At 39.4% G+C, this 22,649-nt stretch overlaps 1 protein-coding gene and 1 pseudogene across 7 annotated transcripts in view; one reads left to right on the top strand and one right to left on the bottom strand.

Annotated features, from left to right (window-relative positions):
* SCAF8 (SR-related CTD associated factor 8) overlaps positions 1–22,649 on the bottom strand; it is a 191,738-nt gene that overhangs the window by 153,370 nt on the left and 15,719 nt on the right. For 6 of the 7 annotated variants that reach the window (XR_006786131.1, XR_006786130.1, XR_006786129.1 and 3 more), the window contains 2 exons: positions 5,134–5,217; positions 787–831 (listed from right to left, as the gene is read on the bottom strand). Coding sequence is in view for 2 of the 7 variants with exons in the window: in XM_045842990.1 (XP_045698946.1) it covers positions 787–831; positions 5,134–5,217 (129 nt within the window). In the remaining 5 variants the exon portion in view is untranslated. Of the gene's footprint in view, positions 1–786; positions 832–2,124; positions 2,374–5,133; positions 5,218–22,649 lie in introns of those variants that run through there. The other variant, XR_006786132.1, reaches the window with a different exon arrangement.
* On the top strand, positions 16,138–16,945 carry LOC123821539 (annotated as a pseudogene).

The raw sequence follows: 22,649 nt of genomic DNA, 5'->3' as shown, positions 1-22,649 counted from the left end.
TCCTGCCCCAAACTGTGACACCAATAGTACACTGACCACAAAGAAGGCAAAGAAGTATAGTCTTGTCACCTCAAATGTGCACAAGATACAGCTTTCAACTTTATCTCCCTCTCCTTACCCTGGAAAATGGGGCTTCTGGTCTATATCATGACATGTTGAGAAGTCTAAATAACGTCCTAATGGATGAGACAAATGCACCAGCAGAGGCGAAGTGACCGGTAGGCAGTAATTTTATCCCCACCTAATCTAAACATAGGGCTGCTCTCTAGGCATTCAGCTTGAAGTTACAAATGAAAATTTCTTTAAAGGCTATAAAAAGGAATGAATTTAAAATTTCATTAGAACCCAGTCATATTGCCCTGGCCAGGTGGCTCAGATGGTTGGAGCATCGTCCCATACACCAAAAGGTTGTGGGTTCAATCCCCAGTCAGAGTGTGTACAGAAGACAACTGATCAATGTTTCTCTTTCACAAAGGTCTCTCTCTCTCTCTCTTCCTCTCTAAACATATCTTCAGCTAAGGATTGAAAAAAAAAAGTCAGTCATACTGATGGCAATTTCTTCAAGGAACAGATGATCACGATGGCAATGAGAATTATCAAAAACATCTGCCTGAAAACTATTGTTCTTAGAATTATCCAAAAAGCACTTTCATTTTATTTCTTAACTGGAAAATCATTTTTGAACAGTCCATCAAACAATGTCAACTTGGTATTCAATTTAAAAAAGAGCACAAGGCATTAATCTATAATTATATTTAGCATATATATGGAAAACTGTATACTCACCTTCTGAATGAATTTCTCAACACTCTGTACCACATGTTTATAGAACTAAAAGAAAAAATAAAGCATGGAGTTAAAATCTGTTTGCTTAGATTAGGATTTTCCTGCTAAACAAAGGAATTAATATAGTTTCAATGATCTATAAAAATAATGAATATTAATCATGAATTCTGAAACAACCATTCATGTCACTCACCTTCACAACTAGCTATGATACCTAATGCATAGAGGGATTCCTGAAGTATTGTAGGTACGTGGTCAGTATACCCAAAGTGTTCCGCATTAACAAAGATACACAAGAACTGTCACAGCCTTTATGAAAGCACATTTTCACAAATAGTTGCGATGACAGCAAAAAGTATCTGTGATAAGCACACTGGCAGATACGTATTATTTTTTGTGGAAGGAAAAGATTTCCTATAACATCATTTTTTCAGTTAAATTAGGGCAGTACTAGAAAAATCAAATAACTGTTAACAAATGGAATAATGTAAGCAAGGGGCCTGGCTGGTATAGCTCAGAGGATTGAGCATGGGCTGCAAACCAAGGGGTTGCTGGTTCAATTCCCAGTCAGGGCACATGCCTGGGTTGAGGGCCAGGTCCCCAGTGGGGGTCATGTGAGAGGCAACCACACAGTGATGTTTCTTTACCTCTCTTTCTCCCTCCCTTCCTCTCTCTAAAAATAAATAAACAAAATCTTTTAAAACAGAATGTAAGCAAAGGAGTTGTTTTCAACTGCATTATCTCCTCTGCTTCTCCTAGAAAATGGAACTGCAAGTATATGTAATTATATCTAGAGATGTGTAAGGTTCTAATGGATCAGACAAAATGAATCAACAGACGTGAAGTGAGCACAGAGACTGAAATTTAGTAATGGGTTACTATCAACTATGAGCAAACTTAGATTTAAGTTTTATAACCAACACAATGAATACACCTGAAAGTGGAAAATAATGGAAATTATAGATTAAACAAAAAGTATCTAGAATTTCTGCTTAGTAATTAATACCTCAATGGCAATTGCATAACTGACATATTTCTATTTAAAGATAGAAATATGCTTTGAATTGTCACAAATTATGCTTTTAAGGGATATGCCCTTAGGCTGAAGAGACAAGAACATTCAAGTAAACTGCATCATAAAATTCAATATTTATAAAACTCCAAAGTACTGGAGTATTACTCATACTCAACAAATCAAGATCTAAAATTTCCTTACTAGAATAGTTTATGCAGCAATTTAAGTTAAGTGAAAAACCAGAACTACTTAAAAAGTTATTAGGCCCTATTAGGCACTTAAAAATTTTAAATCAATATACATAATATTAAATAATTACTCACCAAGTGATACTTATTAAGTAATAATTCTTCTGGAAAACTTCTTTCTTAGCAGTGAGTGCTTCTTGAGTCTAGTCACTTTATGTACTGTACGTAATTCAGAGTAAGACTACTTACTAAACTATAATTCAAAGATATTAATTCACACAGTCTTTCTTCCACAATATCCATGAGGTTTTGTTGAGTGTCCCATGTTAAGAAGCACCCATGAAAATAATCCTCTGAACACTGATTACACCTTACCTCAACATAAAACACAGCCTTAAATTTAAGTACGATTTAAAAGCAGTTCAAACCTCAATTTATATATGTACTAAGTGCAGTTTTAAAATAACACAAGGGGGAACCGAAAACACTAAAAATATCTTCTGGAGGACAGGTGGCCCCTTGTAGCACAGGCTTCCCCTGCTAGGTGAGTGTTCAAGGAACCCATCTGTATCAGTGCTCCAGCTGGCGTTGCTGTGAGAGGCTGTGTTCAGCCTCAGAGAATTTTTTCAAAGAGTCAACACATTTGTCCATTTCATGATGGGATATTTATAAGCACACCTGCCCACACCACACTAAGTATTTAGCAGCTTGACCAAAACCAGCATGACCCCATGCCCCACCCTCCCTATTCACCCAATCTTGCCCAAGCAACTGTTTTGTTTTCCCGGGTGAAAAAAGTCCTCCAAGGGAAACATTTTGCAGATGTGGAAGAGGTGAAACAAAAAAACAGCAGCAGCACTAAAAGGCATCAAAATCAACGAGTTCAAAAGCTGGTTCGAGCAGTGGAAATAATGTCCTTATAGGTACGTTGCATCAAATGGAGAGTACTTTGAAGGTGACTGAAGTTTAAACATGTAAGAATACACACACACATTTTTTAAATGAATTCCGGGGCTTTGGGAGCGTCCCTTCTTATAGCAGTGCTGAAGTGCTGGCCAGCGCAGCTCAGCTGGTTGGAGCACTACTGTCCTATAAACCGAAGGGTCACGGGTTTGGTTCCTGATCAGGGCGCACGCCTAGGCTGACAGATCAGGTGCCTGGCCCGGACATGTTAAGAGAGGGAACTAGTCAATGTTTCTTTCTCACATCGATATTTCTCTCCCTCTCTTTCCTTTCCTTCCCCCCTCTCTAAAATCAGTAAACATGTCTTCGAGTAAGGATGAAATAAAAAATTAAACAAAGTGCTTAAAATAAAATAATACAGTACTGCAAAAGCAGTCTGAACTCTTCAAAAACATCAACAAGAAAAACAAAACAGGAAGGGTGGGTGGCAGGACAAGTAACATAATATGTGATCTTGCCTGAATCCTGAAAAAGCAGGGGCGCAGGGGACAGCTATTAAAGTCAATACTGAGACAACTGGTCAATGTAAGTGTGGACTGCACATTAGATAAAAGTACATCAAAGTGAAATTTCTTTCATGGGATTACTGTGTTAAGGTTAGTTACAAAATGTCTTTGTTCTTAGGAAATTCAAATCTAAGTATTTAAACTATGATTACAAATTAAACATGAAACTCAAACGATTCAGTGAAAAAAAAGTACGTGTAGAAATATTTTACAAATCTGAATTTTTTCAAAATTTAAAAATTTTAAACAGTTAACAATAAAACAAAATACAGTGTATCATAATATTTAGACTCTTGAATGAGAGAAACTTTACTGTATTATTGCAACTATTACAAATTACTTAATTTCTCTTAGACCTTCCAATAATAAAAAATGGAAATAATGTTAATACCTATGCTTTACAGAGTTTTGTAATTTAAAAATATTCTGTTCAACAGAAATTATGTAGAATCCACCAATTACTAATGTTCACGGGAGAAAGTTACTAACATGTAGGCCTATACACTCTCGGGACCAGGACCTAAGAATCGGATCACAGTGCGGACCACCACCAGTAAAGATACTAAACACCCTCTACTAAGCCCATTACAGGCTCTGAAAAGTCACTTGGAAGAATTCTCTGGCTTAAATGTGTTCACTGGTGACTGTCCTTGTCTCTTCTTCGATTTTCTGCATATAAGTACAAGAATATTAACTACGGTGCTTTAAGATCATGACTACAGATCTTAGTCTGAAAACTTAAGATTTAACCACTAGAACACTGCAAAATCATCTAATTATATAAATATTCTCTAGTGGCAATTCTCAACAAATAGGAACTTGTTAAATTAGTAGACACTGCTGTTTATTCAGAAACAATTTATGAAAATAACAGGTGCTTCAGGTTCTGGCTGATGTCCTTATTCAGAGTAAAAGAACATCACCAAACATCCATAGGTTAACACCTGCATAATTAAAAAGAAGCACTGGTTCTTAATTGTAACAGCCCAGGGAGTCTTAGCTTTGGGGACAGGACCCCCTTGGAGAGATGTCTATGGCTAAGCATAAAAGGTCCTCGAAGCCAAGAAATTCAGTGGATTTGTACCCTTCTCTAAAGGGTGTCCGGCTTTCTCCTGAGGTTTTCACTAGTACCCCTGAATCAGCATGCATCCGAGACCACCGCGGCAGAGCAACGGCTCAACGTCTGCAGCCTCTCACCACAGTTCAAATGTCCTGGGTACACGAGGCTCAACTGTTTTCCATAACGGCCCATTTTAAAATCTACAACATAACCAATAAGAAAAAACTCATTAAAAGCTTTTATTTAGAAAACTTTTACTAACAGAGAAATTTTACTAAATTCAAGATTTCAAGATTCTGTAAAGTCAGTGTGCCAAATAGCAGTGTTAATAAACATATTCTCCAAAATGTGGCTTTATCTAAAATCTTACCTGCCTGAGAAAAGTATGGGAAAATGACTGCTTCAAAGTTTATGGAAGAATGTGTACCAAATGTTAAGTGTTTATCTTTAGGTAGGAGAGCTCGTAGTAACATATTTTTATTTTTGTGTTTTCCCCCATGAACACGCATTAACTCTGTAAAGAGGAAGAACACATACCATCTGTAGAAATTGCCCCAACTACAAAATATTAAAATAGTTTATTTTTTAAAAACCAGAATAAAATTTATTACTCACCTTAATAGCTTTGATGGCTGCCTTAGTAATTTGGGTCATTTTTGCTTTAGAAATCGGTGGTTTGTAGTCATTCAGGGAATATAACTAATGGGGGAAAAAAAACCCAAATTTTAAATTCAGCAATGCTAGTTGCCTCAAAGCAATTGCATGAAATTACCAAACATTTCCAGTTTTATACTCTCAATGAAATCAAAGTGCTGGCTTTCTTTTAAAAGTCAAGTTCAACATTATTAGCCACCAGGGAAATGCAAGCCAGAACAACATTGTATCAGTCACACTTGCTTATAGTCAAAAGACAGTGTTAGTAAGAATGTGGAGAAAGGGGAACCCTTATACATTGCTAATGAGAATGTAAAATGGTACAGCAGCATAGGAAAACACTTTGGCAGTTACTTAAGAAATAAAACAGTAATATATAACATGGCCCAGCAATTCTACTATGAGATATATAATACTCAAAGGAGTTGTAAATATATGTTCACATAAAAACATGTACACAAATGATTACTAAAACATTATTTATTAAAAACTCATTTAAAAAGTGAAAATCACCCAAATGTCCATCGACTGATCAAAACTGAATAAACAGTAAGTTATCAACATTCAATGAAATATTAGTCATGAAAAAGAAATGTAGTAATACATGCTACAAAATAGAGGAACCTTAAAAATACTATGCTTAGTTTTAAGGAAAAAGCCGTATTAAAAAAATGTTACAGGGTTACACTTATGTGAAATGTCTAGAAAAAAACAAATCAATTGGTAACTGTTGACAGCTGAGGGGGGGATGGTGGGTGGGGAGAAATAAGGAGTACTAATAAGCACTACATTTCTTTTTGAGGGTAACAAAAAATATTCTAAAACTGAATGTGGTGATGGTTGTACAACTGTACTAAGAACCACTGAATTATATACATTGGTTAATTATATGGTATGTGAATTACATCTCAAAAAAACTATTTAGAAATCAAGGGATATAATATTTAACAATAATCTCCCCACCAAAAAATTTTTTGTTCTGAAGCTTCTTATATGAGCAAAGGATAATACTGCTTACAGAGAAAACAAAGACAAGGTGGGGAATTAGGAAACAGAATTAACTAAGCTTAAATGAATACTGCTTAAAATTTGCATTGTATTGAGTGATGCTCAAATTTGAAATAATGCTGAAAGATACTATGTACAAGTCAGGAAGCTAAACTTTGGCCATTACAACACTGCAAGAACAACTTGTACAGACAATAAGAGCAATGTAACCAAATTTGTTGGTTAATCAACTAGATATCTCAAAGTTTTCTATATAACCTTCCAGCACCTCTTATAACCTATCCTTCACTGAATTCTATTAATTTTTACCCAGTTTTCTTCATATTTGTCTCCTCTCCTCCTCCAACCATGATCACAACTCCAAATTACCTTCATCTCTCAGACAGAGAACACCTAAATGGATGTGGCCTGTCTATCTTTACAGAAACTAATCTGATTAAGTGGTTAACACCACCCACACTCTCTACCCCTTAAAAAGGTCAATGACTTCCCATTCTTTGGGAAAACACACCAATCTGCATATACAAGGCCCTGCCTGACCTAACACCTGCCTGCCTTTCCAGTTTCATCTAACCCCTTGAGTCCCTCCCAGCCCTCTGCTCCAGGCACACCGATCTTTACCAGTTCCCTAACACGAAACCTTTAAAAAGGGTTTGTTCTCTATCTGGACTACCACCCACCAGGACCGCCTCACTAGCTAAAGCACACTCATCCCTCTCAGTTAAAGCACCCCCGAGTGAGGAAAGCCTTCCCTAGCCTCTCCAACCAAATCAAAACCTCCTTGTCATGCTTTCATTCAACTGTTACTCACCTTGAAAGCATTCACTGCAGTAATTTACTTATGTGATGATTTAATGACTGAGTATTAATCAAAGACAAAGGATGTAAGTTCCTTAATGCAGTTGAAGTTAATAAGAGGTTAACTCTACACCGACAGTTATCCAAGTTGAAATCAAGCCTGGTACAGCATACAAACATCCTTCCCTTAAGCGTCCACAAAGTGTCCACCTGTTGATAATAACGCCCAACCAGGGGTAGGATCTCATCTGATCCTTTAAGAAGCTACCTCTGTCAAACTCACAGGGAATTTTAGTATACCTACAGCCTCACTTCCTACTCTTATGCCAGTCTACTCACCAGGTGCACAAATAAAGCCACGAATTTCTTAGTCTCAGGCTGCCGCCCACTGGAGACCCAACCCTGCCCTCTTCTACTAGAGCAGGGGGTCAAACTCACTTTCACCAGGGGCACATCAGCCTTACGGTTGTCTTCAAAGGGCCGAATGTAATGTTAGGACTGTAGAAATGTAACCACTCCTTAACCGTTAAGCGAGGCACTGCCGCCGGGTAGAAACAAGGTGCTGGGCCGGATGAAACAAGGTGGAGGGCCGGATTCAGCCCTCGGGCCTTGTGTTTGCCACCTTTGTACTAGAGAAAAAGTTCTAAAAAAAAGACCTTGCCTCTGTTTAGGTTGTTTCCTTTGCTCCAAACTATCCTCTGTGTAGAGATTAGATATTAAGAATAAATTAAAATAGAACAAATGCACACAAGACACAGCATTGTGCAAGTTTTTCGCGGTAGGACCTGGATTTGAATTCCAACTAAGTCATCTTATTACAAGCTGCTGAAGCCCTGAAGCTTAGTATTCTCATCTACAAAATAAAAATAATACTGATCTCACAGAAACACTACATATAAACCTTTTTTAGAACACACTAAAGTAGCTCAGCACTGTTAGCCATTGTTAAAATCCTTCTCTTTGGTAGGTATTCTCTATTTGAATGAATGATATTAAAGAATCGATCAAATATTTCTTCACACAGCTACCTGAAGGTCCTCTCTATAGTAACTTATATTACTAGGGCAAGGAAGATGTATCAAGTTCTCCCTATGGTTGACAATACATGACTTTTCATTTTTCTGTAGTAAGCCTTGAAGTGTCAATCAAGCATTAGTCCATACACTAGAAGACCAAAGCTTTGCTTGCCTTCCGTTTTTTGGTCGGGGGAGCGGGGCAGGGTGGGGGGCAGGCGGGGGAGAATGGGAAAACAGAGGGTTGTGGCGGTAATGAGGTAGGGAAAATATAATTTAGACTTGTCAAACATTTTCAACAGTCTGAAAGGTCAGCCCTCATCTGAGAACCCCTTTCAAAAATGCATCTATGGTAGAAATTAAGGTCCTACTCAGAGAAATACTGAATGATTTAGCACTTTTCAGAGCATCACTTCATACATATGTTTCCGCAGTTTCTCTAGATTCCTGAAGTATCATGTCTTTATTAAATTTGATCATCAGGATACAGGCATAGATGATCTAATTCCTTGCCAAATGCCTGAACTAAAATTTAATATTAAGTTCTTAACTTATAAAGATTGATTTAAAAAAATTATCTTGTACCAACCTGTTACATAATTATCTCTACCCAAAAAAGCCCCTTATCTAATAATTCACAAAATATATTTCCCTTAAATTCAGAAACACAAGAATGACTAAGCTAATTCCCATGTGTCTATTTTTTATTGAAAAATAATGATGTGCCGTGTTCCCCTTCCAGGGCACGGCTTGTCGGGACCTTGCTGATGTTGACTAGTCCGAATATACACCTCAGGTCTCTACTAACATCTACTTCACTAACAGGTAACTAGCTGTGTTGTATGCAAAAATAAAACCTGTGTTCAGCTGTGACTCACCTTACTAAGATGCCCCCCCAAGCTCTTTCTGAAGTAGGTGGAGGATAAATTTACATATGTAATGAACCAGTATGAGTCCAGCAATGACATCAGAGAGAGCGTGTTGTCATCCAGTTCTCCCTCTATGCTAGTTCCACATCCAAGTTTAAGTGTTCTATATATTCCACTGTTGCTCAACCCTCAGCATCACACTCAAATCGTCTAGGACCTCCATCAAAGGCTATTTGTTGAGAATTTTTATGAATGTCACTACAACATTCAGTATTTTAGAAAAAAAAACTATAGTGATGATATATGCTTCTAGCCCCTTCAAAGCTTTTAAAAACCTCTGTACATGATACAATGTAAAGACACATGACCTTATTATGTTTAATCAGGTCATGACAGAACGTTTGATAGACAGTGTTCAATAATAAACCATTATTATCCAGCTAATAACTTATTAACACTGCAACAACATTGCCATTAGGAAGTACCAAGCTTCATTCCATCTTCATACTAATCAAATGTATCAATCTGCCACCCGAACTGGGAATGTAATTCTCTCTGTATTCTCAAAATTCAATCTGGACAGAAAACACACCATGGTTTTACAGTGGAAAATGCTGGAGAAGAGTAACAGTCGATGTGGGCACCTTCCTTTTCCTCTCCCTGATGACTCTCATCTCTACGCTTGAGTGAGAAGATCACGGCTGCTTGCTCTCGAGGCTGGGCTTCCTGCATACTCCGTTTTCTCACACATACACGGTAAGCCCTCCATCTACCAGTATGTCTCGGAGTCTGAATCCCTGTTACCATGTTTTCCAGAGTCTAAAGTGGCTGCTGATCCTGCTAGTTTTTTTCCATCAAATTATTCCCTCAATTAAGACTATTTTAATTTCACTAGGGCTTCTGGTGCCTGCTATGTCTACACTCTACTTTCTAAATCCAAGATTTTACCCCTCATACCATGTGAACAAATGTTTACTTATAAAAACACATACATCTGACCCCAGTGATCAAAATGAAGTCCCAGTCTTGACCTGTCCATTCCTCTGGCTACTCAAGACTTACCAATTCAAAGGAAAAATAGTAATCAATAGCTTGGGTTTTCAGCCTAATTAATACATCCTTTATGTTTCAATTTCCCAAAGATACACTGAAAAGTGCTCTTTGAACTAGTAACATTTTAAATTTCTATACTATCACTTGTAGGCACGATATCCAATGTATATTATTAGATCTGAAAACAACTTCTTCAAATCAAATCATGATTTCAGGAATCCTTTACCTAAAACTGGGGTATACTAGATGCTGGCAGCTACTCCAACAACAACAAAAACAAAACTTTCATTTCTAATAAAGATTTTTAAGTTTGTTGATCACTGACCAGGCAAAGGTCATCACAGAAAATATTTTAGGCTTCAGAGACCGTGTGATCTCCAGTACACCGCTTATCTCTACCCCCACAGCAAGAAAGCAGCCACGGACAAGCTGTATATAAATGGACAGGGAGTGTTCCATGAAAACTTTTTTACAAAAGCAGGCCAAGCACTGAATTTGGGCAATATTTCTCAATTCTACAAATGTGCACTATCTGGGGGAGATAAATGCTGCAGTCTCATTATTCCTGGAAAGCATGCTCATGACTTCCCTCATCTATGTACTGAGTGAGGCCACTACCCCAAACTTAACAAAATGTATTCCACTGATTGTTACTTCAAGTAAACTCTTCAGTTTAAAAAAGTCAGTGCCTTTCCCCATTTGAGCACTATTAAATAAATACTATTATTGCCTTAGAAGAGCCCAACAAAGAACTTAATATCTGACATACCCCAAAGAACCATTAAATGTGGGTGAAATCTTCTCATTTACAGACTAGTCTTATGCCTTCCAAGTTGCTGGTTCTATGAACAACGGAACTATTTTCAAGTTGAACCTAAAATAACTGAAGTAGTGATCAACCCAATCCATTTTTCCAACAATGGTCCTTTAGCATCCTGAGAGTGCTACTTAGGATCCCTTAAATCTCCACAGAAATCAGAAAATCAGAAATCACAAAACTTCCTAGAACCAATACAATCTTGACACTATCCATTCAGGATAGCACGCTAACTACAGACATCTTTTTCTTTCCTGTTGGGAGGACAATAAATAAAAATTTTAAAAGGTATAACAACTCACAATGAAAAGCAGAATGGGGAGTAAAGTAGAATCAGCACACAAAATGTCACAAATTTCCAGAAAAAAAAAAGAAATGTGGTAAAGATTGGTGACTGATGAAACAAAAAAGAATACTTAAGCCACCTAACACACAAAAGAAGATATAACCAAAGAGAAAAAGAATTGGTCCTGCAGAATTCCAGATGGCCACCACTCAAATCAAGGTATTACAGAGGACATGACCAACACGAGTGAGTTAATGCTTTGCCTGTTACTGCAAAAAACTCAATAATTAATGTTAAAATGGACCATTGAAGAAACTGGTGTAAAAATCCTGCTTAATACTATAATATGAAGGTAATCATCAGAAGAACTAAAACACTGTTCTCTTTACCATGAGAAGAGTGAGCCTACAATAAAAATCATTTTTTTAAGAGAGAGGGGGAAGGAGGGGGAGAGAGAGAGAGAAACATCAGTGTGAGAGAGAAACGCTGATTGACTACGAGGCCTGCCCAGGAATCAAACTGGCAAAATTTCCCTTTGCAGGATGATGCCCAACCAAGTCAGCCATACCAGTCAGGGCCCAATAAAATATCTTTTGTACTTAAAAAAATGTACACACATATTATATGTGTTTGTTACCTTTAAAAGCATAATTATATTTTGCCCTGCCTGGTGTAGCTCAGTGGATTGAGCACAGGCCTGTGAACCAAAGCATCACCAGTTTGATTCCCAGTCAGGGCACATGCCTGGGTTGCAGGCCATATCCCCAGTATGGGGTGTGCTAGAGGCAACCACACATTGATGTTTCACTCCCTCTCTTTCTCCCTCCCTTCCCCATCTCTCTAAAATGAATAAAATCTTTTAAAAAGCATAATTATATTTTAATACAATCTTGTTCTAACTCCAGCTGCCAACAATGGCCCTCTACTCTACATCTCTCCCCACAAAATGTATGTTAGAAGTCCCAAAACCTAATGTGACTATTTGGAAATAGGGCCTTTATGGAGGTATTAAGGTTCAATGAGGTCATAAGAGTTGGGGAAGCCCTGGCTGGCATAGCTCAGTGGATTGAGCACAGGCTGCAAACCAAAGTGTCGCAGGTTCGATTCCCAGTCAGGGTACATGACTGGGTTGCAGGCCATGACCTCCAGCAACTGCGCATTGATGTGTGTGTGTGTCTCTCTCTCTCTCCCCTCCCTCTCTAAAAAATAAATAAATAAAAATTAAAAAAATAATAATAATAATAAAAAGAGTTGGGGAGACACAAACCCATAGGATTAGTGTCCATATAAAAAAAGACACCAGAAAACTGTCTCTCACTGCCATGTGAGGACACATTTGGGAAGAGCCACATGGCTACGATGACCTGAGGGTGGCTGTTAGGACCTGCGAGCAACATCTAGCCACAGCCAGCAAACTGAACAAAGACCTCAGTCCTGCAACAGCCAAGAACTGTATTCAGTGAACATCCTAAGTGAGCTTGGGAGAGAAGCCCATGTCTCAAATGAGAGCACCACTGGGGTATACTCTGCTGCCTGGTGAGACCATCAGCAGAGGACCCAGCTAACCAGTGCCTGCATCCTGGCCCATGGAAGTGGTGAAATAAATATACGGTGTTTTAAGCCACAAGCTAAGTTTGTGGGAATGTATTACACGGCAACAGAAAACTAATAAAGCAGAACAAAACTGCGACTGATTTTTCACTTTCTAACCTGACTATATAGATTTTTATTATTATCTCTATCATTTTAATCTTCACCCAGGGACATGTTTATTGATTTTAGACAGAGAAAGGAAGGGGGAGAGGAACAGAGAGGAACATCAGTGTGAGAGAGAAACATCGAGTGGATGCCTCCCATACACAGCCTGACCGGGTATTACACCCACCACCTAGGTGTGTGCCCTGACTAGGAACCAACCCCACAACCTTTCGGTGTATGGGAAGATACTCCAAACAACTGAGCCACCCGGCCAGGGCTGACTATATAGATTTTATAACTTTCGTAAGTACTTCTGTGAAAATTATTTTTGTAATTCAAAGTAGAAATTAAATTTTAAAATAAAACATTTCTCGACGTGCAGCCAAAATGGAGGTGTAGGTGGACACACTGTGCCTCCTCGCACAACCAAAATTAAGGACAACAAATATTTAGAACAAAAAAACAACCAGAACAGACAGAAAACTGAACTGTACGGAAGTCCCGACAACCATTCATCCAGACCAGTAAGAGGGGCAGAGTCGGCGGCCAGCGGAGAGGGGTCACCGCAGGAAAGAGCAGTGGCTGGCAGACCCGGGTGGCAGACCCCAGGCACGGGCTCGGGGAGGCAATGAGCAGACCCGGTGAGGCGCGCAAGGCTGCTGGCTGTCCGCAGTCACACATTCGAGTGCAGATAAACCAGGTGAAAACGGGCAACAAGAGAGATGGATCTACCCAGGGCCCCAGAGCCAGGGAAATAAAGCCTAAAAGCACCGATTGAAAACACTTGCGGGGGCTGAGGTGCCGGGAGAGACTCCCAGCCTCACAGGAGAGTTCACTGGAGAGACCCACAGCGTCCTAGAACGTACACAAGCCCACCCACCCGGGAACCAGCACCAGAAGGGCCCAATTTGCTTGTGGGAAGCTGCAGAGGAAACTGAAATCGGAGAGAGCGCGGAGCAAACACCATTGTTTCCTCTCGGATCCTGCCCCCACATACAGCATCACAACCCAGCAACTGGCTGCCCTGCCCTGGAGAACACCTAAGGCTCTGCCCCTCATACGTAACAGGTGCAACCAGACCCCTCCCCCGCCCCCCCCCAAAAAAGGCTCAAATGAAAGAGCAAATCAAAGCTTCAGAGCCAATACTTTTAAGCGACCAAGAGATAGCCAACCTATCAGACACACATTTCAAAGCATTGGTAATCAGGATGCTCACAGAATTGGTTGATTTTGGTTGCAAATTAGATGAAAAAATGAAGGCTACCCTAAGTGAAATGAAGAAAAATGCACAGGGAACCAATAGTGATGGAAAGAAAACTGGGTCTCAAATCAATGGAGTAGACCAGAAGGAAGAAAAAGACATACAATAAGAAAAGAATGGAGAAACAAGAATTCAAAAAAAATAAGGAGAGGCTTAGAAACCTCCAGGACATCCTGAAGTGTTCCAACATCCGAATTATAGCGGAACCAGAAGGAGAATAGGAAGAGCAAGAAATTGAAAACTTATTTGAACAAATAATAAAGGAGAACTTCCTCAGTCTGGCAAAGGAAAGAGACTTCCAGGAAGTCCAGGAAGCTCAGAGTCCCAAAGAAGTTGGACCCAAGGAAGAACACACAAGGCACATCATAATTACATTACCCCATATTAAAATGAAGATGAGAATCCTAGAACTAGCAAGAGATAAGGGGACAGTCACCTACAGAAGAGTTCCCATCAGACTGTCAGCTGATTTCTCAAAAGAGACCTTGCAGGCAAGAAGGGACTGGAAAGAAGTATTCCAACTCATGGAAGGCAAGAACCTACATCCCAGATTGCTCTATCCAGCAAAGCGTTCATTTAGAATGGAAGGGCAGATAAAGTGCTTCTCAGATAAGGTCAAGTTAAGGGAGTTAATCATCACCAAGCCCTTATTGTATGAAATGTTAAAGGGACTTATCTAAGAAAAAGAAAATTAAAAATATGAACAATAAAAAGACAACAAACTCACAGTTATTAACAACCACACCTAAAACAAAAGCAAACTAAGCAAACAACCAGAACAGGAAGAGAACCACAGAAATGGAGATCACATGGAGGGATAGCAACAGGGGAGTGGGAGGAGGAGAGAGGGGGAAAAGGTACAGAGAATAAGTAGTATAGACGGTAGGGAGAAAATAGACAGGGGGAGGGCAAGAATAGTATGGGAAATGTAGAAGCTAAAGAACACACAACACATGGACATGAACTAAAGGTGGGAATGTGGGTGGGAGAGGGTGTGCAGGGAGGAGGGGAGTGAAGGGGGGAAATGAGACAACTGTAATAGCATAATCAATAAAACATATTAAAAACATTTCTCTGTTTTTTCATAAATAAGTTAAAAAGAACTAGAAATTCAGAATTTTGCATATAGGAATAAGACTTGTTCACAGATAAAGAAATTTTTAAAAGCATATTATATGCACCTAAAAAATATAAAAAACACTTATTCATAAAGATACACGCAGCCCATGTTCATTACATTAGTTACAACAGCCAAGACATGGCAACCACCTACATGTCCTTCAACAGATGACTGGACAGTATGTATCTCTACAGCGGAATACTCCTTGGGCCCTAAAGAAGATAAAATGTTGCCATCTGCAGTAACAGATGAATCTTGAGAGTAGTACTTTAACTGAAATAAGTCAGAGGGAAAAGGACAAAAACTGCATGATTTCACTCTTATGTGGAATATCAAACAAAAAATTACAAACAAACAAACCAAAACTCAGACAGACAACAGAGTGGTGGTCACCAGCGACAAAGAGGTGGGGGATGAGTAAAGAGGGTCAAACAGAGGGTAATAGATGGTAAGCACACAACAGAGTATGCAATGCCGAGTTATAATGTTGTGCACCTGAAAATTCTGTTATTAATGTTAACCAACTTTCTTTAAAAAAAAAAACAAAACCATATTATTCACCAACTTTAGTACCTGAGAACCAATACACCTTATTACACATTGTACTTCAACAAACCGAAAACTAGTTACTATTCTCTATACCCAAAGTTTTTCACTCCATTATATACAAATTATCCTTTCCCACATCACACCAACTTCCACGTTATTTTTGGCAGGAGATTACAATATAAACTATTAGAGGACAATCTAAGCATGTAACAAAATAACATACAAAATCAGATGCCCTTTACATAAATGTAACCAGAAAATAACATCAGAATTAACTGTATCAGATTCAACATTAAGAAAAGCACACTCTAAAAAGGGGTCCCTAAACCCCAGGCCATTCATCTATAGTGGTCCTTGGCCTGTTGGGACAGGGCCACACAGCAGGAGGTGCGCGGGTTAGGGCAAGGCTGGGCTGCAGGAGCAGGGTAGCCAGTACCCACTGCTGCTCCATCCCATCCTGGCCCGTGTGGCCCGTGTGGGCCCTGCCTCAGCCATGACGACCCACAACTTCCAGGTCCGTCACCAGGACTTCTCCTCCAGGCCCTGGAAGCCGACGGCTGCCAAGGTGGACAAGGAGAAGTTAGCTGATCAGTTGCATATGCCATCTCTCCCCAAAATGATGTCAGGGAACACAGTTTTAAGAATCTAGCACTGTTCTGGCTTTGGGATCGCGTCCTGTGCTACAGATGCTTTAAGATAGGTAAACAACTACCAAGGAATGCTCAAAGTAGCCTGTGCGGAAGAGTGGCAGGAAAGCAGGAACACCCCAAGGAGGTTATAAACCCTATGACTGGACCTAAACAACAGGTTAAAGGGAATGTTACTTGGAGGATCACTCAAGTTAAAGGTTGTACCTACAACAGATCATGGAGATACAGAGAAATTAAAAGCCAGAGAACAGATTAAGTGCTTTGAGGTTCTCCTCTTTGAGGATGAACTTCATGATCTTGGAGTTTCAAATCTACGTGTGAAAATTAGAGTAATGACTTACAGCTTTTTCCTGCTCTTGCGGGTTTTCTTTTTTTGGGGGGGGAGGGGATGAGAATTGATGGAGTGCTCATCAGAATGAATGACACAAGACTTTACCATGAGGCCGACGAGACCTACCTATTACTACAAGAATATATATCACGAGAGAGCAAAGCTGCTCACTTGACCCATGTTCTACCTTCCTTCTTCATGGAGCCCAGTGAAGCAGCACGGAATTTACCAGTCAAGGAGGCCGTCTGCGAGAAGCTAGTATTTCCTGGAGGAATTCATCATAACCCACAGACTCACAAGAAAATGCACCTGTGGAGTAGAATGTGACCCACCGCATGCTTACCGTGGACTCTGATGGAGACCTTGGCTATGTGGGCGGGGATACTTTTATTATGAGAACTAACTGCCTTGGCTACATGCAGATTTTCAGTAGCCTTAAAGGAAAAAACTAAAATAAAAGGTTGTTGCAGGCAAAGATAAGTAAATAAATAAGTCAGTCAAGGCACAATACCCCGAGACTGCCACAAAAGCACTGAGAAGCCTACCCCCATTTCCAGCCCAAACGAGATCACAGAGCAGGGCCGGCAGGAGCGGCACCCTCGGGTGTCGTGCCTCCCACCACCTCCAGGGGGGGACCGCCTCGTTGAAGGGAGACGAGCTCGGGGCTCCCACTGTTCTGCATTATGGTGAGTTGTATGATTATTTCATTATACATCACAACATAATAATAATAGAAACAAAGTGCACAATAAATGTAATGTGCCTGAATCAACCCAAAACCACCCTTCACCCCCAGTCCGCGGAAAAACTGTCTTCCACGAAATCAGTCCCTGGTACCGAAAACGTTAGGGGACTGCTGCTCTGAAACAATAATAGTGACTTTTTCCCTGAGACTTTTAAATTAAATTTCTTTGTAAAAAATGTTTGAAATAAAACTCTAAAGATACAAATGTGGGTTAACTTCTACTGAAGTAGCAATATTCTTGAGCAATCACAACTTTTTAAAGAGCAATGGCCGAAAGGATGTGTTACAGCAAGGACCCCTTACATCACATCAGGCTTTTAACAAAGGCACAGTCCCCAATCTATACCAACTAAACAGAACAAAGTTTCAAATGCATTTTCTTGGGGGGGGGGGGAACAAAAACAAACAAACAAACAAACAAACAAACTTGCCATACATAATTGCAAACGCAAAGGACACAAAATCTGAAGTGTTATAATACCTAAAAGAAAACCAGTGAGTGAACACAGAAATAACGGTCTTTTTTCGGGGGGGTGGGGAGTATACAGTTTTTTCCTAGTTATAAAAACATTTTAGTACAAAAAATTGGGAAATACAATACAGCACAAACAACAGAAAGTGAAAATTTTCTATAATCCAACAATTCATCACTCATTTCAAATAGGTGTCCGTCGTTACGGAACAGATGGGGTGCTCCTGGAGACAGATGACATTGTAATAAACCAATAGTTTGCAGAGCATGTAGTTATGTATACAATGAAGGTAATAAACAATGTTATTTGGTAAAGAGTACACAAAACTGTACATCTTCAGAATCTCAAATCCAGAATCCCCTTTAAAAGTACAAGGATATATGGGGAAATGATGTCTGTTTTCTTAAAATTATAAATCTGAAGTAAGCAAACATCTGTGTAGTAAGATCAAATCTATATAACAAGTTTTGAGGAAAGAAAAAGAAATTCTCTAGGCAAAGAAAGAAAAAAAAAGAAATGATGCCGGAATTTGATGTATGTTAAGTGCTAACAAGATTATGACAAATATAAATATTCAGCTGCTTTATAACCAATTACCCTTTCCTGGGGGCTATATGCAGTTTTTTGCACATAAACAACTAACATTTTCTATTATTAAGCAGAATATCCTATTTCTCAAGCATGGCAGGTATCTAAGATTAATATTACAGTTTTTAATACTGTAAAAAGGAAATTATTCAAGAATCTAAGTTATAGTTTAAAATTGTGTTAATAACAAAGAAAAATTGTAATCGACTCTCCCCCACCCCCCGAAATTTTAAAAACTTAAGTTTAAGCCATACCAACTTATTTGCATGGTCTTCTAATTCAATGCACAAATTTACATCTTTTCCAAATGCTTGGAGTAAAGGGGGCTAAGAAATATTCTTTAAAGAAAAGTACACAGGAGTTCCAGCGAGCCAACACGGACTCCGCCAACAACAGACTCCCTTTCACTGATTACAACTCAACCGCCCAACTACAAAAAGCAACTAACTACCTGAGGACTGAAAACTGAAACAGCAAGCCAACTGGAAACTAGAGTCAAACTTGAATAAAGACCAGTGATTGGGGGAGGGGTGGGGGGGATGCGGCGGTACTGTGTTTGGGTGTTGAGGTAAATTTCATAGTGTTTTGTGTTCCTCTATTATCTCTGGGCTTTGATCCCAGAGCTGGCAGAATGGAACAGTTGGCCAATACAAGAAGCAAAACCACTTGAGGAAACCCCCTTTGTCTAGCCAAAAGGGCTCCTTCATGCTGTGGGGGAGGGGACTCTCCTTTCCTCTCCTCTCCCTTCTCTTCCCAGCTCTTCTGAGCCTTGGAGGGCAGCCACTGTTGACACACAGCACCTAAAACCCCAAGAGAAGAACCACCTCCAGAAAGAGGAACCAGGAAAAGGGGCCCTAATTATCCAAAAATACATGATAAGCAGTCTGCATTTTTTTCTCTCTTCTCTCTTGCCACTTCACTCTGAAGGCTAAACCTGGAAAAAAAGACTTTCTGGCCAGAGAAACAAAAAAAAGAGAAAACAAAGGAGGCCCTGGGATCTGGACATAGCGTGGGGAAACCCAGAGAGAGCTGGAGAAGACGCCCTCATTGCATGTGTGAACTAACTGAAGTGCGGGGATCACTTCTGGAACGGTGCCTTCAGGAAACAGACCCCAGGAAGCCCAGCAAAGGCTCTGAGAGCTGAAACCTGTGTAAACCCAGTGCCTAGAAACCAACCCTGGAGTGGCACAGGTGCCGGGCGCACACCTACATACCAAAACAAATGCTTTGAAAACTGAAGTGACACCGGAACCACCACGAAAAGGCAGGGCAGAACTTGCATCCTGGACCCTGCTTACCAAGCTGATCGCCTGCCAAACCCAACGTCAACATTCTTCAGAGGATTTAGTCAAGTCCTACAATTAAAAATGTCCAGGAGACAAACCAAATTTTCTTGATCTCCCCTCCCTCTCTCTTTCTTTCTCTCTGTTTTTGTTTCTCTCTCCCTCTCTCCCTCCCTCTCTCTCCCTCTCTCTCTCTCCAGGAAAATCTGTCCACACTGTTCAAGGGAAAAGGTAACAAATGCCAACCCCAAGACAACACTGATGTTAGAATTATCAGACAAAGACTTTATAGTTACAATCATCCTCATAAAGTAAAGGAGAAAAGGCCTTAAAATAAATGCAAAGAAGTTTTCAGCAGAAAAAGAGAAATGGCCAAAATAATGAAAATTTTAGCCCTGAAACAAATTTTCAATACTGAAAAAAATTACAGTATCTGGAAGAAAAATGTAGCATGTTGCTAAACACAAGTATAAAATTTTTTCTAGTAACTTCAAATATTTTAAGCAAGTGCTCATAATCATGATTATTTTCATATAACATTATATGACAGTTTTTTTTAAAGTTCAGGAAGAGAGATTTTTTTAAGGTATACTAAGAGATAGTTATCCTGATACACATATTACTAAGGTACAAATAAGAAAATGTCGCCCTGGCTGGCGTAGCTCAGTGGATTGAGCGCGGGCTGCGAACCAAAGCATCACAGGTTTGATTCCCAGTTAGGGCACATGCCTGGGTTGCAGGCCACAGCCCCGCACATTGATGTTTCTGCACATTGTTCCAGCAACCGCACATTGATGTTTCTCTCTCTCTCTCCCTCCCTTCCCTCTCTAAAAATAAATAAATAAAATCTTAAAAAAAAAAATCCAGAAATCTCAAATGTATCCACCATCTCTAAACCATTAAAAAAAAAAAAGAAAAAAAGAAAATGTCTAATATGTTACATGACAAATAAAAAACATACGCAATAATTACAACTTTATACTATAAATGTAAGAATTAAATGCAAAAACAAGTGTGTATTAAAAAGTTGGTGTTTGGGAGAACAATTTACCTAACTGTTAGTGGATCAGCGTCTCTGTTTTCTCCCCTCATGTTCCCATGTGGCATTTAACAGAGGAACAACATACTAAAGCGGTACTTAAACACGGGCGATCCATGAGGGTCTTAAGACTTGGCCTCATGAAAACGAGAACACATCGTAATTTTTTTTAATCCTCACCCAAGGATACATTTTCACTGTTTTTAGAGAGCGAGTAAGGGGAGAGGGGGAGGAAGGGAGAGAGGGAGGGAGAGGGGAAGAGAGAGAGAGAGAGAAACAGCAATGTGAGAGAAAAACATTGATCAATTGTCTCCCTGTAGGTGCCCGACAGGGGATCAAACCCACAATCTAGGCACCTGTCCTGACTGGGAATCAAACCTGTAGCCTTTATGTAGCCTTTTGGTGTATGGAATAACGCTCCAACCAACTGAACCACCTGGCCAGAGCGAACACATGTCATAATTTAGTGCCAAAATAAAAAACGCTTCTGCAGGAGCTATTCAGACAAATATAATAAAATGTGCATCTTTGGAAACAAATAATGGTTTAATAACCAAGAAAACGGAAGTAAAATGGACTGGCTGGAAAAAGACAGCATTCCTGTTACAGCTGTGGTTCTGCCTTCACACCACTTACATTTGTAACACACTCATCAGTAAATCTCTCGACATAGGCTAAAGCACTAACATTTATTTTTATTATTTTAATATTGAGAATAAAAAAGAAAAAATACAAAACATTTTTTAAAATAATTCATTGGATTTCGTGACTGAAAATACATAGACAACAGAGAGATACCCAGGAAAGTTACAAGTTTTAAGTCTGACTGTTTGGGGTACACGACTTTACTGCTGACAATAAAGAAAGTCTAAAAGTAAGACATTTGTGGAAAAAAGACAAGTTAAGATTTGAGGTGATTAGAATACTGTTTCATGAGCACATATACACAAAATACCTAGGAGACAGGAGACTGAATCCCAGAAGAGAAAAACGAAAAAACAAGTCACTCCTGAAGAGACGACAGTTGAAGAAACAATGAAACAGTCAAACCTCGGGTCTCAAACGTCTCGGTTCTCAAACAATTCAGGTCTCAACCAAGTTGTTCAGAGAAGAAAACGTCTCGGTTGTCTAACAAAACTTCAGGTCTCGACTCTCTACCTGACGGCCCTTTCACGCTGATGCCTATATGATCAGTCACGTGGCTCTCAGGAGACAAAGGAGATTTGGTTCTCAAAATGCTTCGCAAAGTTTTTTGGAAAGAATTAAGTTCAAGAACTGAGGTTCCACTATAAGGAAAACCAAACACCAGAAAGAAAGTAGAACAAGAGCTTACTAGGGGTTAGGGTTAAAACTATTTCAGAAATAAGATACGAAGACTAAAAAGAGAGACACAGTAGCATGATCAAGGAGTAATAAATATTATTTTTCAGCTCTACAGCAGTGTCAATTACTCAGTACTGTCATAAATGCTATGCCATTTTTACCCTCAGAATGGCCCAGTAAGACTAATGTTTATTATTCTCACTTTATAGATGTGTAAGCTTAGCTGACAACTAAATTCAAATTGCAATGAGTTACAAAACCATGTCTCAAACCCAGTTCTTCTGGCTACCAAGACACACAGTTTCCAAAAACAAGGCAGGAAAGCCCACCAGCCAGCCACCAACTGAACACACACCCCCAGTGGAGTCACGGAGTGAGACAGCAGACAGCTGGAGACACACCATTTAACAGCATCAACCAAGTTAATAACCAAGAGAACGGTAAGCAAAAGACATCAGATTATGAAGCTCAGTATGTCTACTAATCAAGTAACAGCTAAACAAATTCCATTTAAATACGAATTTTAAGCAATTCTCAACCAGGTTTCAGAGTTTTCCAACCCTTAATAAAGAA

This window comes from Phyllostomus hastatus, unplaced genomic scaffold (assembly GCF_019186645.2).
Source record: "Phyllostomus hastatus isolate PE091 unplaced genomic scaffold, TTU_PhHast_1.1 phas_contig_40, whole genome shotgun sequence".
NCBI classification, from domain to species: Eukaryota; Metazoa; Chordata; class Mammalia; order Chiroptera; family Phyllostomidae; genus Phyllostomus; species Phyllostomus hastatus.
The sequence above is the reverse complement of the archived record's forward strand: the minus strand, read 5'-3'. Positions and strand labels throughout refer to the sequence as shown.